The sequence below is a fragment of the Neopelma chrysocephalum genome, unplaced genomic scaffold, assembly GCF_003984885.1.
Source record: "Neopelma chrysocephalum unplaced genomic scaffold, ASM398488v2 Primary Assembly neopelma1_103b, whole genome shotgun sequence".
In the NCBI taxonomy this organism is placed as follows: Eukaryota; Metazoa; Chordata; class Aves; order Passeriformes; family Pipridae; genus Neopelma; species Neopelma chrysocephalum.
Window position 1 is genome coordinate 2036554 of NW_020897767.1, and position 16002 is coordinate 2052555.

Genomic DNA, 16002 nt, shown 5'->3' on the forward strand with positions numbered 1-16002 from the left:
TCCTGACAGCAGGACCTGCCACAGGGACTTGCTTTTGTTTGCAGGAGTTCCCTTAGGAACTGACTTTATACCAACTTACACAAATGCAATTTGTTTTCCAGTTAAGTTACACCGAATTGGGTTTAGCTCAACTAAATGAACTAATTTCATTTAGCTAACTAAATTAAGGCTGTGGTTCCACACTCATTTGAAGCTGCCACAGGCATGAGTTACCACTGGAAGGAGCAGTTTCCTTATTCCCTCCCCAGCAAACCACGTTCCTTCCACCCTGCTTGTGCCAACACCAGCAATGATGCCCTGGAAACTGATAAATACAGAGGTTCACCTCACCAAAAAATGAAAGATAAGCTTTCTGTCACAAAGTTCACCTTTTTAAGGGTGACTGGAGTTCATCCCACACAACTCACTGAAGATTGTTTTATTGTTTCCATGAGTGACACTTATTTTCTTACACCCCCTTAGCTGTAATTCCAGCAAGGTACAAGTGTTCTAACTTACCCTACACATCAATAACTTACAATCCATCTCCATGTTACTGCAGTTATGAACATTCTTAGAAAATTATTAAGCATGCTGGAATAATTAGAACAGTTCAAAGGCTTCTGCTTTACATTCAGCTCAACTGAGCTGAGCTACTGAGGCCAACCAGGCTTAATCACAAATCACAGATCCCAGGCTTTACAAAGAAATTGGGTTTTCTCTGCTTTGAGCCACTGATCTAAATAAAAGAATGCAAGAAATATTCGAATCTTGGGCTACCAGATGAACAGCAAAACATAACTTGCCAGAAATAACCACCAGTAGGGATGGATTAGAGTATGTGGCCTCGTGGCATTTGACATCAGTTTATGTAATTTCCCTGGCCAAAGTGGGTATTGTGGCTTTTTGTGCTTTTAGCATTAAAGCAGAGTTTCTAAGCAGTTTATGTAGCATAAAGCTGCCTTGTATCACACCTACTCCAACCAGCATCTGTGGCAAAAATTATCTTGGAGCAGTATCTGATATTTATCTTCAGCTCAAATACCTCCTGTAATTCTGTCCAGAAAGACTGTGAGTCTCAACAAGACAAAGAACATTTTGGTGTAATACATTTAACACTTTTAGACATGTTTATTAACAGTATTCACAGTGTTTCTGGCAATGTGCAACAAAGAACAGAATAAAACACATTCTTCAATCAGCAGCTTTATTTCAGTTAATTCACCCTGTCTTTCTTGCAGGTTTGCTTCTCCTGTTAAGGAGAGAAATAATTAGTTGCCTTTACCTCATTTCCCACCAACACAGTGAAGTGTCCAATTTATTTCATGTACTGTATCACAGAGGACCCTGAGTACATTATTTCCAAAAAATCTCCTATTTTGTAAATACGTGGAATAAATTGGACACTTCACTGTGTTGGTGGGAAATGATGCAAGGATGCAATAATTGAATCCAAAGTTTTGCTACAAAGATAACTCCTGGGAGGAGTCCAAGGCACAAAACAACCTCCTAAACCACATGCTGCAAAGTACAAACATGGTTTGTGTGCCAAGGAACAACTGAACTATGAGAGTGTGTCACTTGTCAGCAGAACATCAACCAAAAAAGTGTTACATTAATCCAGCGACCACAAGTTTACATTAATTAGATCTTTTAAGACACAACAAGCTAAACTCACACAGAATGATACTTGGTTTCAGCTGTAAAATAAGCTCAGAGTTCCCTGCTTAAAGGCAATTCTTCCCTTTTATCCAACCTCAGGGAAAAATAACTGTCTCCCACAGCCCAGAATAGATCCAAGCTATAGGGAACAGCTTCAACTCCAGAGCTGGCACAGCTGCCCTGACCTGCAGGAACTCTATGAGGAGCAGCAGAATGAAGGGTGCATTATAAAAACTCTTCTGTTTTATTCATCGCCATTTATACAGAACTTTGGAGCTGACAGGAATTCCAGACTCTAGCAAAACAACCTCTCTTCCACTCCCTGCATCAGTATAAGCACTTAGGAGGCAGCCAGGCTGGTCCAGCTATTCCTTCTCAGGATTAGCAAGGAAAACAACACAAGAAGAAAGGCTGGATCAACACTCCTGGAAGCCCAACAGACAGGAGAAGGCTGTACATGGACACACAGCATCAGCACAGAGCCCAAAACAAACCCAGCAGGAAAACCCTCACATTCACCCTAAATCCTTCCAGAACCTGAGAAGACACCGGAATTTACATCCACAAATCCCCCTTGGATTTGTGAGTCTTAATTTTACAGCAACTTTGTGCTCAGCCTGCCTGCAGGTTCCTGGAGTTAAATGAGGGGGGACAGGCAGACACAACAAGCCCAGTGTTTGGGAACTTACGCTGGATGTGAATGAACTGCTTTGGTTGTTTGAACTCTCCTTTGTACAGCCGGTTGTAGTAGTTGACGTTGCTCTCGGCCTCGGGGACTGGGATGACCATGCTCTCCTTCTTTTCTCTGAAGACCTGCTGTGCTGAGATAGCCCGTTGCAAATGATGTTCCTGACAGAGGAAAACACAAGGGTTTGTTTATTTAGGTATCAGTGGGGTGAAGTCCCTACAAAGATAGTCATCCTTCTTCCTGCTGCGCTCCTGGTGTCCTACGGGACACCCAGAGTTTGAGGCTTTGCTGGATTTTAGAGGACAGCAGCACCTCCCAGGACTTCTCCCCATCATTTAGTGTTCCCTGGGGTTCCTGACTGATGAGTGCAGGAGCAGAACTGCACATGGATAAAGAGAACCCTTTGTTCAGACAACACCTTCCACCAGGTTGAGAAAAAGGCATTCAAATGACACAGCGGTAGAAAATTAGGGCTGGTAAAAGCCAAACCCACCCAAACCTCTCAGAAAGAAAACATAGGCAAGATCAGGCCTTTAAAGGATTATAAAGTCAAAAGAATAGCAAATTTCATCATTCCTGTCTGCCCAGCAATCCCTACTGGCCTGTTTTCTTTAACAGTTCTCACAGAATAACACCTTTAAAGCAGGGACTCCCTGAACAGGTATCACCTCATTTTATTCTTATGGGACAGAAATCACAAAGTTCCACAGAATCTCTTGAAGTCAAATCAAGATCACAATAAATGTAGTGTTCCACAAAGATTTTTTTCACACATAATTTTATTAAACTCAGAGAAACCCATCTACTGCTGCAAGTCAGAGCCAACCTGTAACTCCTCTCCTATAGAGCTTTTCATGAATATTCATGTTAAACTTCAAACCATTACAAAAGCACCTCATGCCAAGACTCCAAAAGGCTTTTGTGTGTACAGGGAAGAGTGGAATTCCTCACAGGACAAGACCTTAAATCCATACAGACCCTTGGAAAAGTTAAGCACCAAGTTTTCCACGTGTGTAAATCAAATATAAAACAAAGCAAACTGCAGCATCCCAGCACATGAACTACTAGTGGAAGGAGGAGCCTGACAGGAGAATGAGATTTTCACTGTTCTTCCCCAAAATTTGAGGAGAGGGAGGATGGCACAGCAGAACATCAACTTGAAACAGAAGCTCAGCTCTGTGCAACCTTACCCTGCCTGTTCCAGGGGCTGCAGGTTATCCTCTAGCCATTCCCACCCCCCTAAGTGCTGGAAAAAAAAAAAAAAACAAACAAAAAAAGGGGGAAAAAAGGGTTTGTTAGTCTATATCCTCCTCTGGCACAATTTAACACTCCAAGAGGCCAGGACTGACACCACACTCCAGTGCAGTCTGGCACTCAGGCACTGTGCTACACACTTGGGAAATTCTCCCCAAACCAGGATTTCTTCCCCTGTCATTCCACAGAAGCGTATTTAAAAAAAGGGTAGTGAAGGGAAACAGATCTTTGAAAATATGTACATGATATTTAATAAACCAGCCCCTCTTAAATATCAAGATTTGCAGAAAGGCAAATAATGCAATTTCTGCAGAGTTGGAACGTAACAACCAGCGAGTGGAAAAGCAGCTTTGGGAATCTCCTGCAGCAGATGAAGCAACACTAAAATCAATCCATCAGGTTCCCAAGGGAATGCTGTTAGAATTAAGACAAGCGTGCAATCCAAGAGCTGCTGGGATCTGCTGGAGTTCCTACACACTGAGTAAACCTGTCACTCCACCACTACAGAGTGTCTTGGAGAGCTCTGCAGTGCTGAGTAATTCAGCTAAAGAACATTTGTTTCATTACTGGGCTGCTTTCAGCTGATGTCCCCAGAGCTGCCTTCCAACAGTCAACACCACAGAGCTGCTGTTTTCCATGCCCATGCCCTGAAAATTTCCAGTTTCCCCAGTAACCTGTTCCCATGATGTCCCAACTCCCCTTTGCCAGAGGCACCACGGGCAGTTCCCTCTGAGCTTTCAGCCACTCTGGCAACCCACTGACAGATTTAGGGCTCCTCAATAACTCTGAGAAGTTTTGGGACAGCAGAGTAAGAGGGAAGAGCGTTATAAAATAAGGTAAATAAGGTTCAACTTTCAGAAAAAAGCAGTGAAAGACACAGAAACCAAAACTCAAAACACCTTCTGGCTCCACAGCCCGATGAGTAATTCAGATTTTCTCAGTTGTTGTAGCACTGTAGTAAGAACACAAAGAGCTCCCAAGGCAAATGTGACAATAGGTGTTAGTACTGGCTTTACTATAAAAAGCTTTCAAGCATAACACAGCTTTCAAACAGAAATTCCAGCTTTCAGCAGTGCTGCTGTCAGTGCTCAAACAGCACAGCTCCAGAAGAGACAGATAAACTATGTATATTTTAAAATTTGGGGAAAGCCCTCAAATCTTTGTGCTGAACGTGAAGTTAAAGAAAATATAAAATTTAACTCCTGAAACAATTCTGTTTAAACTCTGAAGATTTTTATATGAAAGTGCATCTACTTAAATGGCTTTATTAACATGACAAAATGTTTTCACAGACAGATTTATTCCCTGCTATACCAATACACCTTTTGGTCCAGCTTTCACCTTTTCTCACGGTTTTGAAATACAAATCATATTTTAAACTTGTACTTTGCTCTGCAGCAGGGCAGCTCCAGAGGTCTCACACGAAATAAAGGAGCTTTAAAGGAACCAGTGCTGACAGCAAACAGAATGTGCTGCCATGGGGATAAAAAGGAGCACCTGTCAAAGAGTTATTGCCCACTAATTCCTTGAAAAGCACATCCAGACCTTCCTCATTAGTTTGACCAAAAGATTCCAAACAAACACAGCTCAGACTGGACTATTTCTTCAACAACAGCATTAGAAATATCTAAATGTTTAGTGTACGTAATGCTGCTGCTTTAGCATATTTATATATCAAAGCAGAGTGTTCTCCAAGGGAAAGCTCCATCCCAAAGCTCTCTCCCAACACTTTGGGCACAGTTCCCTCCCTGACAGCCCTTCCCAGCAAAGCCCTCCAGACACTTAGAACTAGGTTTAAAATCCAACTGGGAGTGAGGTACCTCCCCTGCCATGTCCTTTCATCCCTCAACACCACAGATTTCATGTTCTTCCTGAACTTTCTCTCTGGGAGTTTCTTCACTAGAACAAAAAGTTCAGCAACAATAATAAATCAAAAGGTCCTAAATATTATTTTTGTTAAGCTTTAAGGGAGACAGTGATCAATAGTAAATATTATTTTTACCCATTAGAACTGTATTTACCAATATTACAGAATCCCAGATGGTTTGGGTTGGAAGGGACCTTGAAGATCATCTCGTTCCATACCCCTTTCTTTCCCCTCCCTCTCCCCTGGGATGGAAAGCAGGCAATTGAAATAAAGACACATTTAGTGCTTTCTTGTGGTCTGTGCACCACGAAAATTTCTACCCCTGAGGGCTGAAACACATTTCATTTCCAATTTATTTTGAAACACAAGTATTTCAGTGATTAGCCAAGTTGATAATATATATCTGCTATTCCAGAGCACTTAGATCCTATGGACCAGTTTGGTTTTTCCTTAAGTCCCCTGTTGCCACCCCCAAGTCCTCTCTTAGAAACAGAGATCATGGTGCTTTAAATAACTGGGCCAGTTTTTGGGATGAGCCTGGCTGGAGATGCCCAGGGCTGAGCATCATCCTCACCCTGCAAAGCTGATCTGCCTTAATCATCCAACTCCAATGAGCAATTCCATATTGGATTCAGACCCCTCTAGGATTAAATGGACCTGTTCCCTTCTTCATTCCTTAAAACTACACCATGCAAGGGATGCTACAACTCCTTAGAAAGTTATTTCACCACCTTAACTTGGCTTTAACTCCATGCAAGCACAATGGAAAAGTGAATTTATCAACAGCTTTCCCTACCCAAAATAAGCCATTTCTAGGCCAAGTCAGCCTTCCAACACACCTGCATCAAGACCAGAATCAAAGCAAAGCAAAATGTACTAAAGACTATTTGTTTAACATCGTATTCAAATTAGGAAATACAAATTGTGTGACATTTTTATATTTAATGCATAGACTCAGAGACAAAAAGCAGAGTATTTGGGCTGGAAATGTGCAGACTCATCTTGCAGAGTTCTCAGGCACAGCGAGTAACACCTCCTGACAACACTTTGGGAGGGAAGTGTCAGGAAGCTCCAAAGCTAATTTGGTCAGAAGCCTCTCCCCCAGTGGAAGCCTCAGCCCCATCTACTCCCTCTCTGCACAAACACATTTTTTTATATAAAAGATATTCAAGAGAAAAAGTGTCAACTCGAGCACCAATTTTTGCTTTCTTCTGCAATTAACCCTTCCAATCCTACAGACCTATTTTCCTTTCTTTCCCCTCCCTCTGCCCTGGCATGGAATAATTAAAATAAGGACACACATTTAGAGCAGGAAACCTCTGCTTCCTGTGGTCTGTGCACCACGAAAATTTCTACCCCTGAGGGCTGAAACACATTTCATTTCCAATTTATTTTGAAACACAAGTATTTCAGTGATTGGCAAAGTTGATAATATATATTCTACTGATTCGAGGGAGAATTAATCTAATCAGGAATCAGAGCTGTCTCCTCTTGCACAGGGATATTTAGAAGGCTGTATTAGTTATCAATTAATTCAGGGCACTGGGTAAACCATACAAATCCATATACTGAGCTGCAACCAATGCACCCAAATCATTTACAGGACAAACTGTTCTCAGCTTCCCTGAGGAGCTTCCAACACTCAGTGAAAGGAAGCTGAAGAAAATCCACAAGAAGCAAAAGGCACACAAGTGGGAAGGGCTCATGGAACAACTTTTGGCTATATCAGGTTTTTCCACCATGATAAAAGAAAAAAACATAATCACAAGAACCACCTGCCACACTCCTGCCTTCCAGAGTGGTGAATTCTGACTCCAGGCCAAAAAATGGGCTAAGGGGGGGATGCTGTTACTGACTCAGTGAGGGCAGGCAGGAAAAAGTGAATCAAATTGTCCCACTCCATCCTAAAAATTCCCACAAGTCCCTGGAATGGGTGAGATTGGTATTATTTAGCTACTCTAAAGTAATTTTATTATTTCAGAAGTGAGTGAATTAACATGTCAACAGAAAAAAAATAATCAACAAAACAAGAAATTAAGAGGGAATGGTTTTAAACTGAAAGAGAGAAGGTTTGGATTAGACATTGGGAAGGAATTCTTCCCTGGCAGGCCCTGGCACAGGTTGCCCAGAGAAGCTGTGGCTGCTCCATCCCTGGAAGTGTCCAAGGCCAGGTTGGAGCAACCTGGGCTAGTGGAAGGTGTCCCTGCCCAAGGCAGGGATGGGCTTTAAAGACCCTTCCAACCCAAACCAGTCTGGGATACAACTTTTCCATCACTTTCTTCCCTTTCCCAATTATTAAACAACTGCAACTTCCCAAACGGTGCCAGTGCAATCGGCAAACCAAAGCCAAGCCATTCTGGGGCTACTTTCCATCCCAATGACCTGATTACAGACCCATCACCTCGCTGTTATCTCAGTGTTTGAGCTGCTGGAGGCTCAAACAGCCCCTGGTGTCCAGATAAGACAGGTCTGCATGGGAGATATGCATCTAAATGAGTTAAAATCCACTTTGGACCCAAACAATTCCCAGGAATGCCTTCCTTTCCCCTCTGGCAGTCGGCCCAAAGCCATTTAAGCACTTTAAAGTAATCTGGGAAATAAGAGTGGAAATTAGAGGCACCGGTGAAGGTACAGGAGATGAGCACAGATCACAACCACTTCCTTTAGTCACCCCTGTAGCACCAAACCAAAAACAAATCCTCTGCATAACTTTAATTCACAAAAAGGAAATAATGTCATTTCAATCACCCCATGAAACAACTGTGAGACATCCCAAATATCACCCTGAGTGGGACAGAAGTAAAGCATGAGAGGATGAGCAATCTCTGATCCCTATAAATAATGATTTTTCACTATTGATGAACATATTGAAACAAAACTGTTGCTGTCTGTGAACTGTCAAAACCCCACCCCAACCACAACACTGCATTTTAAAGCTACATTTAATTGCACGAGTTCCCAGTCAACAAAAACATGAACATAAACTAATCATTAAAAATAAAATTGTTGTTGTAACAACGAACGAAACCGAATTATTAAAAACTCCTTTTGGAAAAGCTGCTTCTGGTAGTTTATGAGTAATAAATGTTTAGTGAGAAGTGAGATCTGGCTTATTAAACACAGTATCAAACACAGACTCTGAATTCAGTTTATTCCTGGCTCCACACATCCAAACCTCCGTGTGACCATGAGTCACAAAACTCCCTTGGAGACGAGGGAGGAAGAATCACCAGGAGGGAAAACTGGAAAATGTCCAGCAGGAGCTGAGACAGGTGATTAGGGCACCTCTGTGCATTTAACCCTGGGTTACATGGAACATTTTCCTTCCAGGAGCAACATCCAAAGTTCTTATGATTTAAGGCACACACACACCAACGGCAGGGAATTTGTATTTTAGAGTTTTTAAACAAATGGTGTTTCATCACTGAAGTGACAAAACCTGAAGATCTGACAAGTCACACAGAAATCCACTCTATTATAATTTAAAAAAAACCCCCACAACAGATTGGCTCTAAAGTTTGGACAATTTAGGAATAAGGTTACAAAAATTAAAACACATCTAGAGAAATTAAAATTATTAAAAATAAACTACAAAATTCCACTTTAAATTAAACACCTTTAACAAAAAAAAATAAAATATATATTATCACTTTTTGAACCAGTGTCTCTGTCCCTTATCCAGTCATTGGATCCCAGTGTTTTGTTTATATCCAAGGAATCAGAATTACCAGGATGCTTCAAAGCAGGCACAGTTTTTGTTATGCAACTCCCACCGGTCAAAGAGACACCAAGTGTGAGGTGCAGCCAGAAAAAGGGCACAAAGCTGAGACAAACAAATTAGAAATTCCAATGTAAACAGGAGGAAAAAGCCAGGGAGAAGGGGGAGGAAGCGTTTCTGCATCAACTGCTTTGGGTGTCCCGGGGGGATGGGATGAGACAGGAATTTACTGATATGGAAAACTGAGGGGAAAATGGCATTTAATGAACTGGGAACAGCCTCACGAGTCAAGCTGAGCACATCTTCACTCCATAAAAACACCTCACAGACAACAACCCTGCCAAAGTGGACACTGGGAGTGCTGAGCATCCAAACCTGAGACCAGAGGATTGGGCTTTTATGGGTGTAAATGTATTAATCACAATCAGAATTACACCAAAGTCAATAAGGGAAAATTAGAACACAGATTTGGTGGGGTTTTTTTCAGATTCCTTATATTTAGAGCATTTCTTGTATGAACATGGCCAGTATTTTAACCCAACACCTTCAGTGTAATAATAACTACATAATGATTATTTATATAAACAAGTAGGAACTGGATTAAAAATCAAATCTTTTAAGTAGTATATTCCCTAATACTTTATTTTGTTCAACTGATGAAATTAAATATGAAATCATTACACTCTATACTGATGTTACTTTTAGTTTCACTACATTATTTTCTCTATTTCTTACACCTTTCCATATTCTAGTCCAGTTCTTCTCTACTTGTTACAGAAATTTCAGTTCTACAATTCATTTTCACCACCAATGGCTTTTAGGACACCCAAAGTTTATGTAAATATTAAATGTGTTATTTGTCTTTTTCAAAGTGGCACTGTTAGAACGATAAACATATTAAGGCACGTAACTGTTCACAAGTATAAACAAAGTTTATTAACCTTGCTGGCAAAACAAATTACAAATAACCTTTTGAACGTCCAGCACCAGCCAAAATGATCTTTCTTAGGAAAAATAATTAAGGTTACTGCAAGCAGATTTAACGTCTGTTGATGTGAATTATTCAAACATTTCTCCTGATTTCAGTCAAAACAGAAATTATACCAATTTCTGCTGCTCAGTTTGGCCAAGCAGGAGCAACGTGAACTCTGGCACCGTGTAAATCCGAGGGAACCCGAGGTATTTTTTGTTTAATTTCAAGGAAAAGGAACAACTGCTCCCTACGTTTGAGATGTCCTAGAGCAGGGCAGAGAGGCAGATTCCAAAGTGCTCCCCTAAGCTTTTGTCGTGGAATGACAGCTCATCCCAGGAAACCTCCCCACAAGGGAAAGTTCCCGCATAATGACTCGAGGTGTGACTCAATTAACAGCGGCCACATCCCATTGTGCTCCTGCAGGGACTCGGAGGAGTCGGGACGCGGCTGACCCCGAGCAGCCTCTGGCCCGCAGCAAAAATGCCCCTTTATCTAAATTAGGATTGTGGTGTTAAGATAGGGCTGAACCCATCTAACCTCGGGATGACACCAAAGCTTTCCAACCATTCCCACGCGCTCCTGGGGAAAGCACGGGATGATCCACTGTCCCACAACGGGCTTTCACCCCCCACTTTATGGCTCAGACCCCAAAATGCAGAATATATCCCTGCTGCTGCAGGGTAGGGATGGCTCAGCTGCACCTCAAAAGAGAGATCAGTGACATTTGTCCCGGGCTGAGCCGCTGCTCCCGAGCAGTTGTTGCAGGTTTGCTGATAGGTGTTAATGTGATAAGCCCTAATAAACTGCTCGGGAGATGGGAGACTTAAGAGCAAATCTTTGTACCGTTTAACTTCAGCCACAACAAATTAAAGCCGAAGCTCCTCAGTTTAACAGCTCGGCGGTGCTCGGGGTTAATCCTGATACACCGAAAGGATGGTAAAGTACCGGCCACGGACTGGGAGGAAGTTTGTGTTTGCCACAAAAATACCCTGCAGGTGAAAGCACTGAAAACTGAAATAATGTGTCGAAATGTGCACTTGGAGAGGACCATCACTGCACAGCACAATGGGTCTCAAAGGGAGAGAGGAAAATACAGGACCTGAAGGCAGGGAAAGAGATCTCAAATAAAACTGAAGTTCAGGATTCCGTGAGCAGAGGTCACAACCCTCTCCCTACTGCCAAATGTGCTCCAGTAATCCCAGCAGCCTCCAAACACACCCAAAGTGAGTAAATAAATACAGGTGCTGAACCCAAACTGAGAAACAACTTAACCTGGAAACTGCACTTCCCCAATACATGAGCCAGTTGATTCTAATAAAAGAAAAACCCACAAACATTCCTTTCCTAAGCAAAGTCTGCTGTCTCGATTTCACCGAGTTTTGCGAGGAAATAAATCTTCTGAGTTTCTTACTTAGATTTCCGTGAAGTCTTTCTGAGGGATTTCTGTTTTACAGAACATTTGCATGTTTTGAAGCAGAGTTATCCTCTGCTGACCTCCTGTTTGACACTCTGGTGTCCGGGCTGCTGCTTTGTTTTTGTTTGTGAGGAACTGTGAGGGTTCAACCACAGGCTACGAATGCACAGCCCCCACACAAACATCCAGTTAAAAGCAGGTTCTGGCCACATGGGGAGTCTTTTAGGTATTTATTTATGTTTTTAAACCTAAACCCAAGTGCATCAGGCAGTACCAGGTCAGCAGTTCTGATCAGCAGCTTAAATAAGTCCCCCCACACCTGATACCTCCCACCTTGGAGATACTCTGGACACAGCCTTGGGCAAGAGGCTCTTGGTCACAGAAAATAAATGTTTAAGCATAAAAGCACATTCCAAAGAAAAGTGAATGTAGGAGTAAGTCATAATAGCCTTTTTTTTAAATATCAAATAAACACTGTCATTATATTAATGATCTTGTGTGTGTGTGCATATATTTCAAAGTCCTCCTGACTGAGCTTTCCTAGTTCACTGTATAAAAAGAAAATATTCATTATGGATAGTTTTGTTTATACAGTTTGACAAACAAGAAAACTGTGCCTTGTGCAAAGCTAAGAGCTCCCTGCTTTGAAGGGACAACGAATATGCTGCTTCAGGAACACCACCAGCTCCAGGATGCCTCAAAGCCAGAGGATGAACATTTTATGTTTCCAGTGTTACAGCACAAACTGAACGAACCAAGGGGTGGAGAGGGAACAAACTGAGGGGAAAGCAAGAAAAAAAAAAATGCAAGTTAACTGATTGCAGCCTGTCAAAATAATCAGAATTGAATGTTATATTTAATGGTCAGAGACAGATCATCCCGAGGTGATCACTAAGAAAGTCCCTTCTCACTGGAACTGTCAAAATTTTAGAAGCATCAAACCACGACCTTAACTTGCAATTCAGGCACTTTCCCTCTCTAACTTAATGCCAAACTGGAAGGGAATGGATGCTCAAACACGGATTGGGAGGAAGGTTCACACAGCCCTGCCCAGGCAATCCCGGGATCATCAATTCCCACCACGCTTTCAGCTTCTCCCAACCCGGGAAAATTCATTTCCCAGCACCTTCAGCCTGGATTTGCCTCGTTTCTAAACATAATTTCCCCCCTCAATGTGCAACTCAGCAATCTCCAGTAATATGTATTCAAATAAAAAACACATGTGATAAGAAACAAACCCAGGGCTTATCTATTCTGCAACTCCCACCCCCCATCTCACCAAAACAATTCATTAGCATTAGGAAACACAACTCTTACTCATCAGAAAAACCAAGCCCAAGTGTTCCTGCTCAGTGCCTGAAGCTCACAAAAGGACATTTTCCTGCTTCTGTTGAACAGTGATCCCTGCCTCACTCACCTGAGCTTAAAAACAAACCCACGCAATTTTCTTCCCCGGGTTTAATTTGGGGTAAATTATAAACACTGGTAATATAAACACGCTGCAGAAGAGAAACCTAATTCTTTCACAGCTGGAACCCCTGAGTGAGAGAAATGAGCTGCTCGTTTGTGAAATGCTGCAAGTGGATATAAATCTCTCAGATGCTGATATAGAAATAGTTCCAGAATATTCATCACGAATAAATGCATCAAAATCTGCACCTCTGTGTAGGAAAAAAGATCAATCACAAAGTAATTAAATCACGTGTCTGTCCTAGGGAAACTTGGTTGTAAAGAGCAGACAGGCATGTTGCTCTGAACCATTTTAAATCCTGCAAATGTGTAAATAAATATTATTTCCAGTGGAATAGAGCCCAGAAGGTGCTGTGTGACCCCACAGCACAGTGTGTCATAAGACCTGTGTGATTCCACCCAGCAAGTGTAAAACAGCAGCTCCCCTGAGGGTTCAAACACCTTTCACAAGATGCACCCCAGCAAAAACCTGAGCTAGAAAAAGGCCTTGAGACACATCAAACTGATCACAGCAGTATTTGCTGTGAATTAGAGCTGTTTAGGTATTTCTCCAATATTTAATTTACTGTCATCTACAACAGCCTTGCCTAGGAGGGCTTTACATATCACTCCCCCCCCAAAAAAACTACATTAAAGAATTATCTCTGCAACGCTGGAAGAAGGGCAACCCCATGACTGAAACCATCACTCCATGGCAATAATCTGAATAATCTATGAATAGCAGAATTTATAATCTTGCCTGGCTCATGCATCAAGCACTGTGCTTATATATTGCTTCCATCATTTCATTTTGGAACTATTACATAATATATCAAACAGAGCCACATGTCAGTGCAGAGGAAACAAACATCACTCTCACAGAAAAGCAACTTTTTAGGACAACACTTCTTCAGTCTAAATCTAATCTCCTCAGTTATTTAAGCAGCCCACAAGCAGCTGGTTTGCCTGAACTCTCACAGCAATTTTCCACTGACAGGTTTAAAAGAAAACATGATTTATCAAAATAACAATAAGACTTAAAAAATCAGCATAGATGTTAAATGCAAACACAGCACTGCGAGGTAGACCTTCAAGACTGAGAAAACCAAATTAGTCTCCAATATTGCTTCATTAGTACCACAACGCTGTTCCTTTTAACTCCAACCCCAGATTCCAGCAGAGTTACTCTTTGGGAATTACTGGAAGCTTTGATCACAGTGTATAAGACATAGTAAACAGCAAAAGAAAACAAAACTCCACAGATTGCTTTTAGTAGCACCAGTCAGGTGAGTAAAACCAAGGAGGGAAGCACGGAGCCTCCTCTGACAGCTGTAACCTCGGAAAAGCCAATCCACAGGCACAGAGGTTTGGCTGAGGCGGAGACACGGATTCATTGAGGAAATTCGGGAGGGTGCCTTTACTATCGGCTCTGCCTGCAAGTACAGACACATCAGGCGACAGCCTCGGAGCTTATACAACCCCGAGGAGCACCAAATAAACCTTGCCCGGACAGAAGAGATGTTCAGAGACCAGCACATTCGGAGGACACCGGAAAGCAAGCAAGCGTTTTCAAAGCTGTCCTACCGCTCACCAAAAACCCCGGAAACCCACGTTTACTTAACTGCACAAAAGCTTTTCCCTCCCATAACACTACGGGAAGGACACACATCACGTATCGAACCTGAACATGCGCCGGCTGACTTAGAAATAACACTTAAAGGTCCGGCACTTCACGCGAAGGGTCCAGCTGACGCCTCTGACACGCGATGCACAGCGAGCAGCACAAAACATCGGCGTTAAATAACTCCGGGGGTGGCTACAAGTACGGAGACACCGCCTCACACAGGGAGCCAAAGCTGTCGTGTCCTCCAGCCCCACATGTGCGGTGTGTGTGTGTGCCGGGCTGTCCCCTCCATCCCCTGACCAGTCACAGTGTGTGTGTGAGTGCCGGGCTGTCCTTTCCATCCCCTGACCAGTCACGGTCTGTGTGAGTGCCGGGCTGTCCATTCCAGTCCCACATGTGCAGTGTGTGAGTGCCGGGCTGTCCCTGTCCCCTCCATCCCCTGACCAGCCACAGTGTGTGTGTACCGGGCTGTCCCTTCCATCCCCTGACCAGCCACGGTGTCTGTGTGTCGTGCTGTCCCTTCCATCCCCTGACCAGTCACACTGTGTGAGTGCCGGGCTGTCCCCTCCATCCCCTGACCAGACACGGTGTTTTTCCAATCGCAGGCACTGACAGCCCAACACGCCGCCGGGCCCGGCTGGAGGATCGGGACACATCCCGCTGTCCCTCCGGCAGGGACCCGCTCGCTCCCCGTGCGGTGCCAGAGCAGAACACGCCGCTCCCAGCAGCTCCACGCCGCCGCCTCCCCGGCCCCAGCCCGAGCGAGTTGACAGCCACTCACAACAGGATCGGCCAGCAGTAGTATCAGCGTCAGTCCACAACGCCACGAGCGCTCGGAGCTGCTCCGGCACCGGGAGCCGCTTCGACACCTCGACCCGCTCCAACACCCGGAGGTGCTCCGATATCCCGCAGCCCAAGCGGCTCCGACAGCCCGAGCCCCTCCACCGCTCCGGCACCTCGGGCTGTTCCGACACCCGAGCACCCCGAGCCGGCACCTCCGAGCAGCGGCACCTCCGGCACCTCCAGCCGCTGTGCCGCCCCGACACCCCGAACCGACACCCCGAACTGACAAGACACCCCGAGCCACCCCGGCACTCCGCGCCCGCTCCAGCACCCCGAGCTGTCCCGGCACCTCAGCTCCCCGCTCCGGCACCCCGCTCCGCAGCTCCGCCGCTCCGGCATCCCGAGCCGCTCCGGCACAACACCGCGCCGCCCCGGCAGCCCGCGCCGCTCCGCAGCTCCGATACCCGCAGCGCCGGCCGTGCCCCGGGCGCTGTCCCGGGCCGCCGCTGGCCCGTGCGGGGCTCGCCCCGCTGCGGCGGCCGGGACGCGCACAGAAGATGGCGGCCGGCGGCGCGGGCCCCGCTCGCGGCG

General features: G+C 44.3%; 1 protein-coding gene across 1 annotated transcript in view; it reads right to left on the reverse strand.

The window, feature by feature from the left end:
• The window catches only part of EPC2 (enhancer of polycomb homolog 2), a 39374-nt gene that overhangs the window by 22464 nt on the left and 908 nt on the right, over positions 1 to 16002 (reverse strand). The window contains exon 2 of the mRNA XM_027695927.1: positions 2331 to 2490. Coding sequence (XP_027551728.1) covers positions 2331 to 2490 — 160 coding nt within the window. The remainder of the gene's footprint in view (positions 1 to 2330; positions 2491 to 16002) is intronic.